The sequence below is a fragment of the Leucopleurus acutus genome, assembly GCF_964270905.1.
Source record: "Leucopleurus acutus genome assembly, chromosome: 14".
NCBI lineage: Eukaryota > Metazoa > Chordata > Mammalia > Artiodactyla > Delphinidae > Leucopleurus > Leucopleurus acutus.
In genome coordinates this window covers 14,986,282-15,006,167 of record NC_139156.1, presented here as the reverse complement: position 1 = coordinate 15,006,167, position 19,886 = coordinate 14,986,282, and the positions used below count along the sequence as shown (strand labels likewise).

Genomic DNA, 19,886 nt, shown 5'->3' with positions numbered 1-19,886 from the left:
TATTTGCCTTATGTATTGAGGTGCTCCTATGTTGGGTGCATAAATATTTACAATTGTTATATCTTCTTCTTGGATTGATCCCTTGATCATTATGTAGTGTCCTTCTTTGTCTCTTGTAATAATCTTTGTTTTAAGTCTATTTTGTCTGATCTGAGAATTGCTACTCCAGCTTTCTTTTGATTTCCATTTGCATGGAATATGTTTTTCCATCCCCTCACTTTCAGTCTGTATGTGTCCCTAGGTCTGAAGTGGGTCTCTTGTATACAGCATATATACGGGTCTTGTTTTTGTATCCATTCAGCCAGTCTGTGTCTTTTGGTTGGAGCATTTAATCCATTTACGTTCAAGGTAATTATCGATATGTATGTTTCTATTACCATATTCTTAATAGTTTTGGGTTTATTATTGTAGGTCTTTTCCTTCTCTTGTGTTTCCTGTCTAGAGAAGTTCCTTTAGCATTTGTTGTAAATCTGGTTTGATGGTGCTGAATTTTCTTAGCTTTTGGTTGTCTGTAAAGCTTTTAATTTCTCCATCAAATCTGAATGAGATCCTTGCTGGGTAATCTTGGTTGTAGGTTTTTCTCCTTCATCACTTTAAATATGTCCTGCCACTCCCTTCTGGCTTGCAGAGTTTCTGCTGAAAGATCAGCTGTTAACCTTATGGGGATTCCCTTATGTGTTACTTGTTGTTTTTCCCTTGCTGCTTTTAATATTTGTTCTTTGTATTTAATTTTTGATAGTTTGATTAATATGTGTGTTGGCATGTTTCTCCTTGGATTTATCCTGTATGGGACTCTCTATGCTTCCTGGACTTGATTAACTATTTCCTTTCCCATATTAGGGAAGTTTTCAACTATAATCTCTTCAAACATTTTCTCAGTCCCTTTCTTTTTCTCTTCTTCTTCTGGGACCGCTATAATTCGAATGTTGGTGTGTTTAATGTTGTCCCAGAGATCTCTGAGAGTGTCCTCAATTCTTTTCATTCTTTTTTCTTTATTCTGCTCTGCAGTAGTTATTTCCACTATTTTACCTTCCAGGTCACTTATCCATTCTTCTGCCTCAGTTATTCTGCTTTTGATCCCTCTAGAGAGTTTTAAATTTCATTTATTGTGTTGTTCACCTTTGTTTGTTTGCTCTTTAGTTCTTCTAGGTCCTTGTTAAACGTTTCTTGTATTTTCTCCATTCTGTTTCCAAGATTTTGGATCATCTTTACTATCACTATTCTCAATTCTTTTTCAGGTTGACTGCCTGTTTTCTCCTCATTTGTTAGGTTTGGTGGGTTTTTATCTTGCTCTTTCATCTGCTGTGTTTTTCTGTATTTTCATTTTGCTTATCTTACTGTGTTTGGGGTCTCCTTTTCACAGGCTGCAGGTTCGTAGTTCCCGTTGTTTTTGATGTCTGTCCCCAGTGGCTAAGGTTGGTTCAGAGGGTGTGTAGGTTTCCTGGTGGAGGGGACCTAGTGCCTGTGTTCTGGTGGATGAGGCTTGATCTTGTCCTTCTGGTGGGCAGGTCCACGTCTGGTGGTGTGTTTTGGGGTGTCTGTGGCCTTATTATGATTTTAGGCAGCCTCTCTGCGAATGGATGGGTCTCTGTTCCTGTCTTGCTAGTTGTTTGGCATAGGGTGTCCAGCACTGTAGCTTGCTGGTTGTTGAGTGAAGCTGGGTCTTGGCGTTGAGATGGAGATCTCTGGGAGATTTTCACCGTTTGATATTACGTGGAGCTGGGAGGTCTCTTGTGGTCCAGTGTCCTGAACTTGGCTCTCCCACCTCAGTGGCACAGCCCTGACACCTGGCTGGAGCACCAAGAGCCTTTCATCCACAAGGCTCAGAATAAAAGGGAGAAAAAATAGAAAGAAAGAAAGAAGATAAAATAAAGTTATGAAAATAAAAAATAATTATTAAGAAAAAAAACTTTTAAGTAAAAAAAAAAGGACGGACAGAACCATAGGACAAATGGTTAAAGCAAAGCTAGACAGACAAAATCACACAGAGAAGAATACACATACACACTCACAAAAAGAGAAAAGGGAGAAAAAATATATCGTTGCTCCCAAAATCTACCTCCTCAATTTGGGATGATTTGTTGTCTATTCAGGTATTCCACAGATGCAGGGTACATCAAGTTGATTGTGGAGACTTAATCTGCTGCTCCTGAGGCTGCTGGGAGAGATTTCTCTTTCTCTTCTTTGTTTGCACAGCTCCCGGGGTTCAGGTTTGGATTTGCCCTTCCCGCACCCCGCCCCCCCCACCCCACCCCCCGCGCCGTGTAGGTCGCCTGAGGGCGTCTGTTCTTCGCTCAGACAGGGCGAGGTTAAAGGAGCAGCTGATTCGGGGGCTCTGGCTCATTCAGGCTGGGGGGAGAGAGGAGTACGGATGCGGGGCGAACCTGCGGCAGCAGAGGCCGGCATGACGCTGCACCAGCCTGAGGCGCGCCGTGCGTTCTCCCGGGGAAGTTGTCCCTGGATCCGGGGACACTGGCAGTGGCGGGCTGCACAGGCTCCCCGGAAGCGGGGTGTGGCGAGTGACCTGTGGTTGCACACAGGCTTCTTGGTGGCGGCAGCAACAGCCTTAGCGTCTCATGCCCGTCTCTGGGGTCTGCGCGGATAGCCGCGGTTCGCGCCCGTCTCTGGAGTTCCTTTAGGCGGCGTTCTTAATTCCCTCTCCTCACGCACCAGGAAACAAAGAGGCAAGAAAAAGTCTCTTGTCTCTTAGGCAGCTCCTAGACCTTTTTTCCCGGACTCCCTCCCGGCTAGCCGTGGCGCACTAACCCCCTTCAGGCTGTGTTCACACCGCCAACCCCAGTCCTCTCCCTGCGCTCCGACCGAAGCCCGAGCCTCAGCTCTCAGCCCCGCCCACCCCGGCGGGTGAGCAGACAAGCCTCTCAAGCTGGTGAGTGCCGGTCGGCACTGATCCTCTGTGTGGGAATCTCTACGCTTTGCCCTCCGCACCCCTGCTGCTGTGCTCTCCTCTGCGGCTCCGAAGCTTCCCCCTCTGCCACCCGCAGTCTCCGCCCGCGAAGGGACTTCCTAGTGTGTGGAAACCTTTCCTCCTTCACAGCTCCCTCCCTCTGGTGCAGGTCCCGTCCCTATTTTTGTCTCTCTTTTTTCTTTTACCCTACGCAGGTACGTGGGGCATTTTTTGCCTTTTGGGAGGTCTGAGGTCTTCTGCCAGCGTTCAGTAGGTGTTCTGTAGGAGTTGTTCCACATGTAGATGTATTTCTGATGTATCTTTGGGGAGGAAGGTGATCTCCGTGTTTTACTCTTCCGCCATCTTTAAGCTCCTCTCTATAGTTTCTTGTAATCATCAGCTCTATCAGGATATAGACCACTTCCAGAATCTCAAAGAATCCTTCATAGAGCTTCCTTTACAGTCAGGCTTTTTCCTCGGCCATAAACCCTGGCAACCACAGATTGGTACCCTGTCTCTATAGTTTTGCCTTTCCCAGAATGTCATATACATGGACTCATACAGTATGTAACCTCCTGAGACTGGTTTCTTTCCCTTAGCATACTGTATTTGAGATTTATTCAAGTTGGTTTTTTCCATCAATAGTCCATTTCATTTTTGTTGTTAAGTGGTATTCCATTGTATGAATATACTCAAGTTTGTTTATCCATCCACCCTTTGATAAGAATTGTTATACTTTTCAGGAGCTATGAATAATGCTGCCGTGGACAAGGTACATATTTGTATAGGTTTTGTGCAGACATAAGTTTTCACTTCTTTAGGATAAATATCTGGAAGTGGGATTGCTGAATCATATAGCAAATGTATGTTTATCTTTATAATAACTGCCACTATTTTTCAGAGTGACTGTATCATTTTGCCTTGTCACCAGCAAAGTATGAAGGTTTCAGTTGTTCCACATTCTCAGTGCTTGGTCTTGTCAGTATTTTTTATTATAGCCATTCAAATAGGTGTGTGATTTTAATCTGCATTTCCCTAATGGCTAATGACATTGAATATCTTTTCATGTAATTATTAGCCACTTTTATCTTCTTTGGTTAAGTGTCTTTACAGATTTTTTGCCTATTTTTTATTGTTTGTTTTCTTATTCTTGGGTTTGAGTATTCTTTATATGTCTGGATGTAAATCTTCTGCCAGAAGTGTGATTTGATATAATTTTTTCCCAGACTTTGACTTGTATTTTTATTCTTTTAACAGTGTCTTTTGTGGAGGAAAAAAAATGTTTTAATTTTGATAAAATCCAATGTATTTTTTTTTCTTTTATAAGTTATGCTTTTGGTGTCATATAAGAACTCTTTGCCTACTCAATGTCACATAGATTTCCTTCTAAGAGTTTTGTACTTTTACATTGTACATTTAAGTCTGTGATCCATTTCAGATATCTTTTGTTTATGAGTCTATGATCCATTTTAGTTATTGTTTATGATTGAGGTATAGGTCAAGGTTCATTATTTTGCATGTGGTATCCAATTTTTACAGCCTTTGGAAAAGACTGGTCTTTCTCTTTTGAAATGCCTTTGCAGCTCTGTCAAAAATCCATTCACCATCAGGCTTCCAGTTCCAGGAAACACTACATAAACATACATCTCTCTTTATGTCCCATGGGTCTCAACTATAAAACCTGGATGATATGCATGGGCAGCTATCTGGTAATTGTGAAAAGTAAGTATCATTAGGCAGATCAGGGAAGAACAGCAGAATTCAGAGCACCCTGAAATATTTGGAAGTTAACCATTTATTCCTCCAGTATCCCCTGCCTTGAGCCTCAATGCAGAAAACATCCTGGAAAAATACTCTAGTTCTGACTTGTGCTGTGGAAAAGGAAGCCCTTGAAGCTCAGAGAGTAGAGGAGATCCACCCCCCAATTTTCCCTCTCTTTTTTAAATACTTACCCCCGGTTCCAAACAGTCTTGAGGCAGGAACATTGGCTGCAGCAAAAATGGCCAGGAAGCTGCTAGAGCCAAATTTCCAAGGGTTGGGAATCTTCTACATAATGCGGAACTGTAGGTACAAGAGGGTCAATACAAGTCCATTGCTTTTCCCTCTTCTCTGTCCTCCCAATGCAGAATGTGGCACAGTCACAGAAGCGGGTAGTTTCTGGCCAGAGGATGGAAAAGTGAAGCCCAGAGAACCAGAAAAAGTCTGGGAAATAACAGAGAGAAAAGCCATCCCATAAAGTTGAACTTCTGGGATTTTCCATGTGAGGCTCTTATTGTAATTAGTATACCAAAGAATTTGAGAAGTGGCTAATGGTTAGAACTCTGCCCAGGCCACAGACTGAACCCACATGGCAGACTCAAATAGCACTGAAAAAGCTTTGGGTACATTGTAAGCACAGCCTACAGATGTCTAAAGTAAAATATCTCTATAGAGAATATCAACATTTTCTATAAGATACAAATAAGACCTCAGTCCCTCTGTAAATTTGATACAGCAGAAAGGGCTGTGATGGAAGTGCACCATTCTTCAGCGTGGTTAGCAAGTCAAGGACTGTCTGTCAATATTTATTTATAGCTTTAAGAAAAACTTTATCAGGTGTTGGATCTGTTAACCATCCATATTGAGAAAAGTAACATTTGACTTCTACCTCATACTAATCATAAAAATAAATACCAGGAGAAAAGGAAAAACAATGAAGTATCATCTAGAAGGTAATATGAGAATTCTTCTTCACATCTTTAGAACTGGGAAAATTTCTTAAACAGACACACAAAGCACTTCAATAAAATTAGACTACAGTAAAACTAACAATTTTTGTTGTCAGAAGATGTCATTAACATTGTGAAAAGTCAAGCCATGCAGTAGTATAAAATATTCACAACCTATATAAAGGATAAAGGCCTTATAGTCACAATATATAACTCATATAAATCAATAACAAGCAGTCTTAAAACTCAACTCCCCGCCCCCCAAAATGTCAAGAGACTTGAATAAGCACTTCACAAAAAAGGATAAGTGGCTAACAAAATATAAAAATGTGCTCCATTTAATTTTTATCAGGGAATGCAAATTATAAAACTACAATATAATACTATTTACTATTCACCCATTATAGTGACTAAAAAGAACAAGATAGATGATATCAAATGTTGGAGTGGATGTGGAACTCTAGACACTTCTGGTGGTCTAGAAGTTGGTGCAACAACTTTGAAAACAATTTGACTGTATTCTAAAGTTGAGCTTACCCATACTCTGTGATCCAACAATTCCATTCCATCAAAGGTCATGTTAAGCATATTTATAGCAGTGTGTTTTAAATAGCCAAAACCTTGGAATAACCCAAATACCTAAAAATAATAGAATATGGGGCAATGAAAAGAACAAACTAATCCTAAAAGAACAATATGGATGGCATTCACTAACATAGTTTTGAACAAAAGAAGCTAGAAACAAAAGAATGAATATTTTAGGATTCCATTTGTGTAAAGTTCAGAAATAGGCAGAAACACACTATGGTGTTAAAAATCATTATGCTAGTGACCTCTGATGAATAGGGATGGGCAAAGTACTATTTCTTTACTGGGGTGGTGGTTACATGGGTATATTTTCTTTGTGATAATTCATTGAGCTGTATACTTATGATTTCTCTATGTGTCTTATGCATTAGTGCTTTAGGAAAGCTTTTTAAGAAGAGCATTTACTACTTTAAAAATATTAAGGGAATTTTGTAATTGAAACTTTTATCCTGACTACATGGTTTCAAAAGGTATGCTTTAAATAAAAGTTGAGTGTAGAAAAGAGCACTGTATACATTGACCTTTATAATTTTTGGTGCAAGTTTGTGAGATTAAGGTTTTATCCAGGTACATGATTTGTAACAGGAGTAATTAACCAGGAAGGTCTTCCTTACTATATGTTCCTTGCCTTTTTAATACTTTGCCAAGGAGGCTTTAGAGCACTCTATTTTCTGTAAAATATTTCAAGAAAGGATTGAAGAGTTATCAAATGTGCTCTTTAGATTTGTAAATCTGTTACCAGTTTTGGGGAGGTTCGTTTAGGTGTTTTTCTATGAATTTTACATAAATGATAGCAGAAGTAGATTTTATGGAGTCTTTCCCAGCCTTCATTTAACTGCTTCCATGTGGCTATGCAGTGAGGATTCAATTTAGGAGGAATTGATCCCTCACCAGCTTCATGGATGGGCTAAAGCCAGTAAGTGCATACCCTTCAATTCACCAAGTGATTGGCGAAGAGTGGGCATGTATAATGGTATGTGATAGAAGTCTGGAACTGCGGCATTCGTTTTTGTATCTAAGGGAAAAACAAGCCTGAGAATAAAGCTGATGCACAACAGAGTGTATGTCAGAAAACAGAAAGAAATGTAGCCAGGGCCCTGACCAGTACAAACCTGGAAGTTATTCTTCCTTTTGACTTTGGGGAGTGTCTTAGTCTGCTCAGGCTACCGTAAACAACTAACACAGTCTGAGTGACTTTAACAACAGAAAGTTTATAGTCTCACAGTTTTGGAGGCTGGGAAGTCTAAGATCTGAGTGCCAGCATGGTTTGCTTCTGGTGAGAGCTTTCTTCTTGGCCTGTAGATGACCGCCTTCTTGGTGTGTGTTCACGTGGCCTTTTCTCGGTACAAGTGCTTGGAGAGAGAGCACAAGCTCTCTGGTGTTTCTTCTTATGAGGACACTAATTCTACTGGCTCCGGGCTCTACCATTATGACCTCATTTAACTTTAGTTACATGCAAATTTCCTCTCTAAGTATAATCACATTGGGGGTTAGGGCTTCAACATACAACTTTTGGAGGAACATTTGTAGCATTCTGCCTCTAGCCCCCTAAATCATGTCCTTATTGCATGCAAAGTACATTTATTTCATCCCAGCAATCCCAAAAGGCTTAATTCATTCCAGAATCGACACTAAAGTCTGAAGTCTCATCTGAATATCGTCTAAATCAGATATGGGTGAGATTTGGGGTACAAGTTAACCCGAGGCAAAATTCCTCTCTAGTTGTGAGCCTGTGAAACCAGGCAAATTATGTGATTCCAAAATACTACGGTGGTATAGGCATAGAATAGATATTCCCATTTCAAAAGGAAGAAAAGTAGAGGAAGAAAGGGGCGATGGGTCCCAAGGAAGGCTGATCCCATCAAACTTAAAGATTTGAGAATAACCCTCCTTGGTTCAGTGCTCTACCTCCAGGTCCCCTGAGGGACATCACCCCATAGCTCTGTGGTACGGCCCTGCCACATTAGCTTGGCAAGGTGGCCCTGATGCTGCAGCACTGTGCTGCAGCCTTGGCACCAAGGCTCTTGGCGGGGGTATCCTGGTCCTGTAAAACCCAAGAGGCTCCACCCTTTGAAACTGAGGAGGATCCATCCTTGCCCCCTGGGCCTGTGGTGGGAGTGGGAGCCCGAAAGGTCTCTGATTCCCTTCTGGGTCGTTCTTCCCTTTTCTTAAAGGATAAAGCCTGCTTCCAACTGAATAGCTCTATGTTCCCATCCCATAGAATCCAAGAAGCCTGAAAACCTTCTTTCATTCCATCTTGTTTTCTCTGTACCCTTTAGTTTAAACTCTCAGTGTCTCTGCTGGTATAATTTCATATCTATTCCTATAATAGTATATTATTAGAAGAATATTTTCTTTTTATTACTTTTTATTACCAGCCTAATATGAATTTACATAGAAAGCATAACAAACTCCTAAAGTGTATATCTCCTCTCCTCAAGGAGGTAAAATCGTGAAAAATTTTATACTGGCTTCCTCTATCATTATAAAAGTGACACTCTTCACTTGTGTCATGAAATTTAGATCAGAAAGAATTTAAGTTCCCTGTGGAGAAATTCAGCAAGTCTTCACTGTCCTAAACTGAATCTTGATCATGTAACTATTTTGGGGGGAGGATATTGTGAATTACAAATTGTCAAATAAAAATACTTTTTGGTATTTAGGTTACGTTTAATTATTAAATGTAAATGAATTTTGGTATGTGTACTATTGTCTACTACTGCAGACACTGTGAGAGAAACAGTTTACAAGATACAGTATCTGACTGAATATAAGGGATGATAAAATTGAATGTGTTTTTACATTTTACCTGGAAAGTAATGGTGAGACAAGAAGTCAGCAGAAAGGGGAGAACTTGCAATTTAAGACTTTTGTAACTTAGGCAATTTATGTAAACTCTCCATGACCTCAACTTTCTCATCTTTTAAATGAGTACATAACAGAATACACAGTATATCATGTGTGATTGTGGTAATGATAGAATTAATGCATGTAAAACATATAACACAGTGCTTGGTACATATTACTCAATAGATGTTAGTTACTTTTATTATGAATGTTATTCAGGAGTACAGTTTGGACATGGTAGATTTGAGGTGATATTTATCTCTCTTGTTAAAATTCTTAAGGTATTATGGTAAGACTTAAATTCAGATAAATGGATCCTTGGACTATATCTAAAGTATCGATTCTCACTACTGTATTTCAACAGTTGCATTGTTAACTTGGATATAACAAGGGAAGTGTAACTGCTGTGGCAGTAATTCAGACTAGAACAGGGTTTCGGCACTATTGGCAGGTTGGCTGGGAAAATCTTTGTTGTGGGAAGGAAGACTGACCTCTATATTGTACCATATTTACCAGCATCCCACTTTATGTCCACCAAGTGGTGACAACCAAAAATGTCTCCAGCCACTGCCAAATGTCCCTGGAGGGCAAAACTCTCCTGAGAACCAGTGGACTAGAAGGAATCATGTAAGAAGAGTCTTCAAATATATAAAGAAGTGTTAGAATATAGAAGAAGGAAATGACTGATTCAGTGTAACCTAGAGACAGAAGCAGCACTGATTAATAAAAGTTAGAAAGACAGCTTAACAGAAAATTTTCATAGTTTGAGCTAGCTAAAAATAAAATGCACCAACTTATGAGCCAGCAGAAGCTACAATGTGTATTTAATTAGGAACCGGATCACTATCAGAGTTGTGCTGGGAATTTCTTTCCTGGGAGGGAGTCTGAACTAAATAATGTCATCGATCTCTTCTAATGATAAGATGCTCTCATTTTGTCAGGTTAAATGACTTATATTTGGAAATGATTCCAAATGAGGTCATAGTTGAAGCCATGAGAATAACTGAGCTTTTTTTCTGAGAGCAAGAATAGATAATAGCATGGTCTTGTGAATGAATTTTCAGGAATGTCCATAATTTAAAACAAGGAATCAGGAATGCAGTCTACTTTCACTGACTCCATAGTGTGTCAAGAAGGATGAAGGAAGGCAAGAAAATAAAGTGTTCAGAAGGGTTTTAAAGGGTGGATGGTTGGTATTGTCAATTGAGAAGTAAAAGACAGTTGATAGAGAAAAGACTAGTTTATTTAATTTTTAGAAAGTCATGATGAGGAAGTACCCAGTAAAATGTTGCATAGTATATAAACATTAATTATTAATGTTAACATTTTTATTAGTATACACATTGGATACCGAATTATAAGACGTTAAATAAGACTAGGTTATGAGGAAATTGACATGGAAGTGGCTACATGGACCACTTGCTCAACAAACTAGAGGAAGCTACAGGGTTAATAAAATAGGGCTATTGTTTTTTATTTTTTAGGTGATGTGGGACTTGAGCACTTCTGGAAATTTAAATTTAGATGAAATAGAATGAGTTTATAAATACTAGAGGGAAAGATAATTATGTAAAAAGCAGTAAGGTACCTCAGTGGTTGATACTGGGGAATATGGAAAACAACTGTTGTGACATAGTGTGCAAGCTCAGAGTTCAGAGTTCCCAACAGATGGGAAGGAAAGAGTCTGAGGCTTTGAGGCTCGTTTTGAATTTTGGCTCTACCGCTTAAACTCCCTGTGTGACTCTAAGCAGTTTACTTTGAACTTTTCTGAGCATTGGATTCTTCTTTCCTAAAATAAGAATAATATATCCTATCTGGAAATGTTCGTATAAAACTAAACCCAGTCATCAGTGTGATGTATCTAGCACAGTATCTGGAATGTGTTTAGCACTCAGTGGATGGGTGCTAGAATTATCCATGTCATTGTCAGCATCATTGAAAGATATTCTAAGATTTCTTTAAGTGAGGCAAGGAGAAAAAAATATATTAAGGATTTGACAAGAGTAGAAAGCGTCAACATTTACACTGCTTATGAGTGAATCAATTGATGAGTACAAGGATGATCAGTTAAGGGTGAAGACCAGGTTTTTGGTAGTGGTCAGTGACCAGTGAATTTATAGTGGCACTGTTCTGCTCATTTCTGGGTCTTTTCATAGCATAATCTTTGACCACAGAGCAAAGGAAGGGAAAAGAAACAGTAATGCATGGTTGGGATTGGTTAACCAGATTCACATAAATCTGTTATTTTGAGATTTGTCAGTCTCAAATTACTACTAAAAAAGTATCCTCTGTTACATAGTCTATTGCATATGGTACCTAATACATATTGACCACGTGTATATACATTGTAATTGAATTATTTCTTAATTTAAACATTAGCATATACAAGGAATTCTCAACTTCTGTAGAGCTGACATTTTGGACAGAATAATTCTTTGTCGTTGGGGGCAGTCCTGTGCATTGCAGGATGTTTAGCAGCATCCCTGGCTACACTCACTAGACGCAAGTTGCACTTCTCTCCCGGTGTGATAATCAAACATGTATCTAGACATAGTCAAATGTCCCAGTGGTGGGATGGGTGGGAGGGCTAAATCACCTTCAGTTGAGAACTACAGGAATATTCTCAGATATAAGATAGTTGCTAGTAAAGGTAAAATGAATAAATGTGTGATATTTAAATTTATAAAATTGCCAGATTTTATGACTCAATAGCAATTCTAAAAAAATTTATTGCTGTATAAAACCAACAGAATTATGAAGTTACATTCCTTCTGACAGAGAAAATCTGAAAGATAGACTATAATATATATTAAAGAATATAAATAATTTTTCTACCTGTGTACTTTGCTTTTACTTGAGAATGTTTTACAGACTTCTAATTTATCTGTTTTGCTTGAATATTTACCAAGGCAAAGTGATTATTTCTATATATTTTTAAGTCCTCTACATATTCTTTTATCATTTCATGACACATTGCAAGTGTTTTAAGCAAAAATTATTTGTGTTTTATTTTCTAGTTGTTTTTTATCCTTATTACTGGTGGCCGCTGTGGTGTGGAAGATCAAACAAACATGTTGGGCTTCTCGACGGAGAGAGGTAACAGTAATATTACTTAATCTTTAGTTTAAAGATTCAAGCAAACATATGGATCTGTATTCCTTAATTGACATCCTCCTTTCAAATAGAGATTTTCAAATCAGTTTCATTTATTAAGATTGAGCAAGTCAATCTAGTATTTTTTAAGCTTTAGAGCAAAATTTGCCACTGTCATTTTAAATCAGTATCTGTAAAAGCATTGGTTAGTTGCAATTTTTTTAAAATAGTGTTAGAATTTATAGTGGATACCAATATTAATTTTGTTGATTAACCTGCAATCTCTTTAATTTAGGTAGTTATACTATAAAAAGATTATTTTATAACTTAAAATTTAAAAGAATATTCTGAGCAATAAATATCAATTTTTGGTTTGTATCTTGTAGAATTCTTTTTTTTGGTAATCAGGTCTTTTTCATGGGTATCTGATAATCCAAGTATGTTTGAATTACACCTCAATTTGATACATTTCTATATCAGAATTAATCATGTGTGTTCCTTATAATCTTAAAATTGATAAAAACAGTAATACTCTTACAGAACAACAGCTGATGATGTAAATATATTAAACAAATATAGTTTCCTAACTTTGTATGTATTAGTTAATTGAAAGGAACAAAGAAATATAATAATATGAGGATCCTAAATGTGCAGTAGATTTATTGTTCTATACCTCATATAATGAAAAAGCGTTTCTGTTTTTATTAATATTATTATATTCTATTACTTTTTATTTTTATAAATTTATTTATTTATTTATTTATTTTTGGCTGCATTGGGTCTTCATTGCTGCGCACGGGCTCTCTCTAGTTGCGGCGAGCGGGGGCTACTCTTCATTGCAGTGTGCGGGCTTCAGTAGTTGTGATGCGCAGGCTTCAGTAGTTGTGGCTCATGGGCTCTAGAGTGCAGGCTCAGTAGTTGTGGTGCACAGGCTTAGTTGCTGTGCGACATGTGGGATCTTCCCGGACCAGGGCTCGAAGCCGTGTCCCCTGCATTGGCAGATGGATTCTTAACCACTGCTCCACCAGAGAAGTCCGTCTATTACTATTAATATTAGTATTATTAGCATTCTATTTGCTGTTGCATTTCCCAGTATATTTTTATACGTTTAATTTTGTGAAACAATGTATAGCAGAGATATAATTACTTACCTTCTTGTTTTCCACATATAAGAAGATTATATTTAGAAACAATCCAGAATATTACAAATTATAGAATTAGTAAATGACATGAGTTCTTCTTAATTACTCTCCTATTTTCAAACATCCAGTGCCTACCTATAATGTATTTGCAAACTTGACACCACTCCCCTGCAAATAAATTACTTACCCTAATTCTCTCCACCTCTCTGATTTTCTGTACATGGGCAGTGCAACATCAGTGAGAATTTACTTGGTATGGTCCTATGATAAAATGTAATCCAATATAAAAGGAATTTTTAAAATATTAATGTATAAATATTTTGCAAAAAGTGGAATTCTGTGTGGAGATAAACAATCTTCTACACATGCTAGACAATCTATTAAGGTAAAAGTATGGATTCAGGAAGGAAAAAACAAGTGGTAGTCAGGCAGTATGAAAACATTCCATAATGGAGTAGAGCAAGTGAACATTTATGCCTCTTATCATTAGAAAAGAAGTTAGGCTCAATCAGGGAGCCTGGGTTCTCACTTCATTATGACTAGCAATGTTTAAATATCTGATTTCTAAAGTTTATAAAATGTAACTGTATAAAGATAAAATTGTGAAAACATCTGTGTACAACTCTGCCATTAACTAGGTGGGTAAGCAGTCTAATTGAATTCAGTTTCCTCTAAAGAGAGGCGTCGTACTATATAACTTATTCTCAGTTTGAGGTTCCTAGAGCTCTAGGAATGTTTATATGTAATGACTAAAGTTTAGAAACTATTAAATATTTGAGAAAAATAATGGGAATTGTTCATTTAACTATGAAACTTTCACACTTTTCAAAATGACAAATTGCTTTTGGTTAATATATCACCTCAGTGTAGTATGTAGTTTATTGCATATTATCAGAAGCTCTGGCCAGCTGATACTACTTTAATTTTTAAAATACAAATATGAATTTATTTTTTGATTAGAAGTCAAAATCTAAGTATGTGTTGCACATGTGAGAATGGAGGAAAAATAGGAAGGAAGGAAGAACTAGATTAGGGACCTCTGGGCCAGTTCTAATCTGTGGTTCTAAATGTTACTATGTCCTCTTGATAATCCTCAATTTAATGTCCTTCTTTCCAAGTCTTCCAGGTAATGAATCTTTGTTAAAGAATATAATCATATTTGCATTTAATTTGCTTCCTTTACCAAAATACAAAATCTGTCCTGTTGAGAGGTCATGTCATGTTACAATATCATGTTAAAAAATATTATGGGGAATTTTATCATTTTTAATTTTATTAAATCTTTTAAATACAGATTTCTAAATGTCTTAGAAACCATTCATATGTTGATGCCCAAAGTAAAGTTGATATTATTTTGATGGCTACCAGACATCTATTTAGCTAATAATTTTTATATTATTAAAAGATTGTCATTTTGGTTTTAGAGACCCAATGACTTTTAACTACACAGTTGTAGCTAATATGATAATCCCATTTATAGACTTTATGTAAATGGGGTAAAAATGTGTTTTTATCTCTCTTTATTCAGTTTTAACTATTAGATTAACACTAATATTCCTCAAAGGAAAATACCTCAATATTTTTTCTTTATATGGAGATGTTACTTTCTCCAAAGCATTAAGACATCAATTATTGTAAACCTCAGAGGACCCCTATGAGTAGTAGAATGACAGTTTATCTTTAACAGTAAATGAAGGTTATTTAAAGGATTCTTCCTTCTTGGTATCTCTGTAATTTTGTTATAGGAATTGTATTACTTGCTTTTCTAAATATAAGGACTGTTTTAAAATGAAAATAATCTTTAGACATTTTAAAAATATATTGTGTTAATTAAACCAGACATATTGCTTTTTTGTTTTTAACTGTTCGAAGGTTTGGGTCTCATAAACACACACGTACATTTTTTGTGTTATAATTTTAATATCAGAAGCCCATTAATAATGTTATGCCTTTGAATAATACCCCTTGAATTCAGGGGCTCTTAAAAACACAAAAATGAAACTATAAAGGACCTTAATTTTAATGTTACCTCTTCATATGGGAGCTCGAAACCCATTTCTGTGATAACCCTATTAAAAATAAGAAAGTTTCGTGTGCATGTGTGTGGAGGGGATGCTGTACTAATTAATGGAAACAATAAGTGGACATTGATCAGTGGAAATATTATAAAATATGAGAAGGATGAGTTTATTTTTATAGCTTATGCTTGTTACAGAGGTCTTGAAAACCTTGAGTTTCAAAGGCACCTTGAAGTTTAGATAAATAGTCATTACATTACAAAAACATTTGTTAGAGCCAGGTATATATTAAAAGGAGACTTTTTTTTTTTTGTGGTACGCGGGCCTTTCACTGTTGTGGCCTCTCCCGCTGCGGAGCACAGGCTCCAGACGCGCAGGCTCGGCGGCCATGGCTCACGGGCCCAGCCGCTCTGCGGCATGTGGGATCTTCCCAGACCGGGGCATGACCCGGTGTCCCCTGCATCGGCAGGCGGACTCTCAACCACTGCGCCACCAGGGAAGCCCAAAAGGAGACTTTTTAAATAGCATCGTCATACTTAATGATTTTCATGTTTAAACTAAAATATGTGTTTTTAATAGGTATTAAAGGCACAAACCCATTAAAATTTTATAATTACTCCTTGCAATAAAGGTATTTAATCTTATATTTGACTAACATAAGTGGAAATATCATGCATATCTTAATAGTTATAAGAAGTTAATTTTTTCAGTTAACAACATTTATTCCCATATATTTTGGATGGTTTAACTGTAGTATGCCTCCATTAAAATCTAACTGGAAAATCTGTAGAATAATAGATCCCATAAGCAAAGGTAAGGTTATATTAATCAACTTCATATTACTAGTGGGTTTGTGTATTTGAATGATTATATTTCCTGTACCAGGAACTTTTATTTCTTTTATTCTCTTTACAGTTCTTTAAAGAATAAAAAATATATTAATATAGTTCGTTACCACATTATTTGCTTATATTTCATAGTATAGTATGCATCTCTAATGCTTAAAAATCAATAAGAACAATATTGTCTGGGATAAGTCAGTGTCCAATGAGTAACTGATCTTGTGTTCATGATGCTCTATTTTCCTGCACATTTCACAGTCACATAGCATAAAACCTAACTTTGAATTTAACATAATCAACCTGAAGTTTGAATTAAAAATAATAAACTAAACCCCATAAATAGTAGCTCTGAGTGACAAACTACTTTTCTTAAGGCAAACAGATGAACTCTTTCCTCTGTTTCATGGGCACAAAAAAACAGAAAAGAATTAATATCATTAAGTTATACTTTACTAAGGAAGTGTCATGAGTCAACAATTTATGATAAAAATCATCTCTGAGAGTCTAAATTTGTGGTAAATGGGTTCTCATCTAAATATTAGTAATGTAATGCATCATTGTTTGCAAAGTAAGTTACTGTACCTCTTTAGAAATACACCCAACTTATTTAGAGAGAGGAGAGTGGGCACAGAGTGAAGAGAGTAATGAGAAAATGTTACTTTGGGTGGAAAAATTAAAATTAATTAATTTAGGTACTGAATGAAACTTCTTGTACAGTTTCTTAGTAATTTAAGAATCTGTATTTTATTTTTAATGGTCAAAATTGCAATATCTAGGTAAAGCTTTCCATAAAACATGTTCCTTTGTCAAAAAAGCAAGAAGTTTTAAAAATCATTATTAAATAATGAGCTCAAATAAATGTCTATCTTGGCAGTTAATGGCCTTAGTATCAACTTATTTTTCCTTAACATTTTCTGTAATATTATGACACAAATCAATCATTTGATGTACCACTTAGAAAGAAAAAACAGTGCCAATTAACTATGGCTCTCTTGCCACTAAGAATATTCGTTTTATACTATTCAAAGGACTCTTACAGAATTACTTAGATATAGATTTTATTGTATATCAACATATATATACATTGAAAGGAAAGTAAAAGCAAAATAAATTGGGTAAGGTATTACCAAAACTTGTTCATAGTCCAGTTTTTCATAAATCACTTTGACTTAGGAAAAAAACGTTTTGTTTATTTCACGTAGTACCATTGACTAGAGTAATCAAGTTTGTGTCTGTGCAGGCAATGACAACTATATCATAACTGCCATCTGGCCAGTAGTGATTGTACCATTTCATTGATTATAAGACACGTCAGACTTCAGAGATATTAAAATGTGAAAACAAAGTATGTCTTAGAATCTATAAAATATGGTAGGGCCTACTTTATAAGGTTTACAGTACTAAATGAGTTAATATGTTCTAAATACCCCACTGCCTGTTACTTACCAGACTTAAAAAAACGTTAGCAGTTATTGTTTGTTGATACGTAAAATAAAGAATGATTAGCGGGCTTCCCTGGTGGCGCAGTTGTTGAGAGTCCGCCTGCTGATGCAGGGGACACGGGTTCGTGCCCCGTTCCGGGAAGATCCCACATGCGGCGGAGCGGCTGCGCCCATGAGCCATGGCCGCTGAGCCTGCGCGTCTGGAGCTTGTGCTCCGCAGCGGGAGAGACCACAACAGTGAGAGGCCCGCGTACCGAAAAAAAAAAAAGAATGATTAGCAATATATTATGCATTCATATTAGTAACAGCAACTCCTGTATATCTAGGATTCTTTTCCTCCTCCATATCCATTTTAACACAGTGATTCTCAATCTAGCCGGTCCTTTAGAATCACCTGTAGATCTTAAAAAATATATTTATATATCCCTGAGTGCCACTCCACTACTCGACCCCCATCAGACCTATAAATCAGAATTTCTTTGAGGCTCAGCTTGATGTATCTGTTTTTAAGCCCACAATTGATTGTAATATGCACCATTAGCACTGAAACTCTGCTTTGACTTCTACTCTTAGAGAGATGGAAAACCATTGAAGGGTTTTCCACAGAGGAGTTAAGTGATTTGAGCTAAAAGGATCTGCTTTTATCTTTTATTTATTTTTTTTTATTTTTTACGGTACACGGGCCTCTCACTGCTGTGGCCTCTCCCGTTGCGGAGCACAGGCTCCGGACGCGCAGGCCCAGCGGCCATGGCTCACGGGCCCAGCTGCCCCACGGCATGTGGGATCCCCCCAGACAGGGGCACGAACCTGTGTCCCCTGCATTGGCAGGCGGACTCTCAACCACTGCGCCAACAGGGAAGCCCAGGATCTGCTTTTAAACTGATAATTCTGCTGCTGTGTTAAAACTAGATTACAGATAGACACCTGTAGACACAGGGAGACTAGTAAGTAGGTTATTACCATACCTGGTGAGAGATGATGATGGATCAGATCAGGAGGTGGCAGTGGATATGGCAAGAAGTGATTGGATTATGAGTACATATTGAAGATAGTAACAGGATTAGATGGATGGGGTGGTGTGAGAAAGAAATAAACCAAGCATAGAGCGTGCAGAAAATGAAGGAAATAATAGAGACTAGAGGAGAAATTAATGCAATAGAGAACCGAAAAACAGCATAGAAAATCAATGAACATAAGTTGGTTCTTTGAAAGATCAACACAATTGACAAAATAGCTCAACTGACCAAGAATAAAAGAGAGAAGATTCAAATCACTAAAATCGGGAATGAAAGAGGCAACATTATTACTGATCTTCTCGAGATAAAAAGGCTTCTAAGGGTACACTATGAACATCTGTAGGCCAACAAACTGGATAATTTAGGTGAAATGGAAAACTCCTGGAAAGGGATAAACTGTCAAAACTGATTCAAGAAGAAATATAAAATCTGAGTTAGACCGGTAACAAGCAGAAAGATTGCATTAGTAATTTAAAAATTTCACACTAGATGGATTAATGTCCTGTCTGCAACAAGCACATGTAGTACCCAGATCTTGCTTTCTAATACAATTTTCAATTAAAGGAACCAGGGATTTTTGGAGAATTGGCCGATTCTCAGACTGGGAAAGGAAATACACAAACTGAGCCTGGAGTTTCTTGTAGTGCCAGAATGTAAGGAATTGTTCAAATACACAAACAAACATACACCCACAAACACTACAATGATGAGAGTATGTCAGAGGGATACTAGAGCCACTAGAGACAGCTCCCATGATCAAAACAGGAACAATTTGAGCATTAAAATAAAGTAATATTTTATGATAAGCGGGTATATAAAATAAATATCAATGAACCCATACTGATATAAACAAGTTATTGAAATAAATAAATGGAGGAGAATTGATGTTCTCCCATGCAGAAGAATTCCAAATAATTTATGTAGGTAGTTTGCCCTTGAGTAGGTGGAGCATAACTACACACTCCTTAAATGTGAGATGAACATGGTGACTTCTTTGCAAAGAACATGGTATGGAATGGGGTAAAAAGAGTAAAACTGAGTCACTTTACAGTGGAGAAGTCTGGCAGACACACCCTTAGCCAGGTGATCAAGGTCAACATCAACAGAGATTAGTCATGGTGATAGTATGTATCTTTGATATGATGTGATAAGAATGGGACTTTATCTCTGTGGTCTTCCTCCCCAAAACCCATGACTCTATCTAATCATGAGAAAAACATTAGCTCAGTCCTAGTTGAAGAACAATACCTGAATCTAAAAAAATACTTGATCAGTACTCATCAGA

At 37.2% G+C, this 19,886-nt stretch overlaps 1 protein-coding gene across 1 annotated transcript in view; it reads left to right on the top strand.

Moving 5' to 3' along the window:
* ATRNL1 (attractin like 1) overlaps positions 1-19,886 on the top strand; it is a gene marked incomplete at its 3' end in the record, with an annotated part of 683,994 nt that overhangs the window by 302,448 nt on the left and 361,660 nt on the right. The window contains exon 26 of the mRNA XM_082854377.1: positions 12,066-12,144. Coding sequence (XP_082710503.1) covers positions 12,066-12,144 — 79 coding nt within the window. The remainder of the gene's footprint in view (positions 1-12,065; positions 12,145-19,886) is intronic.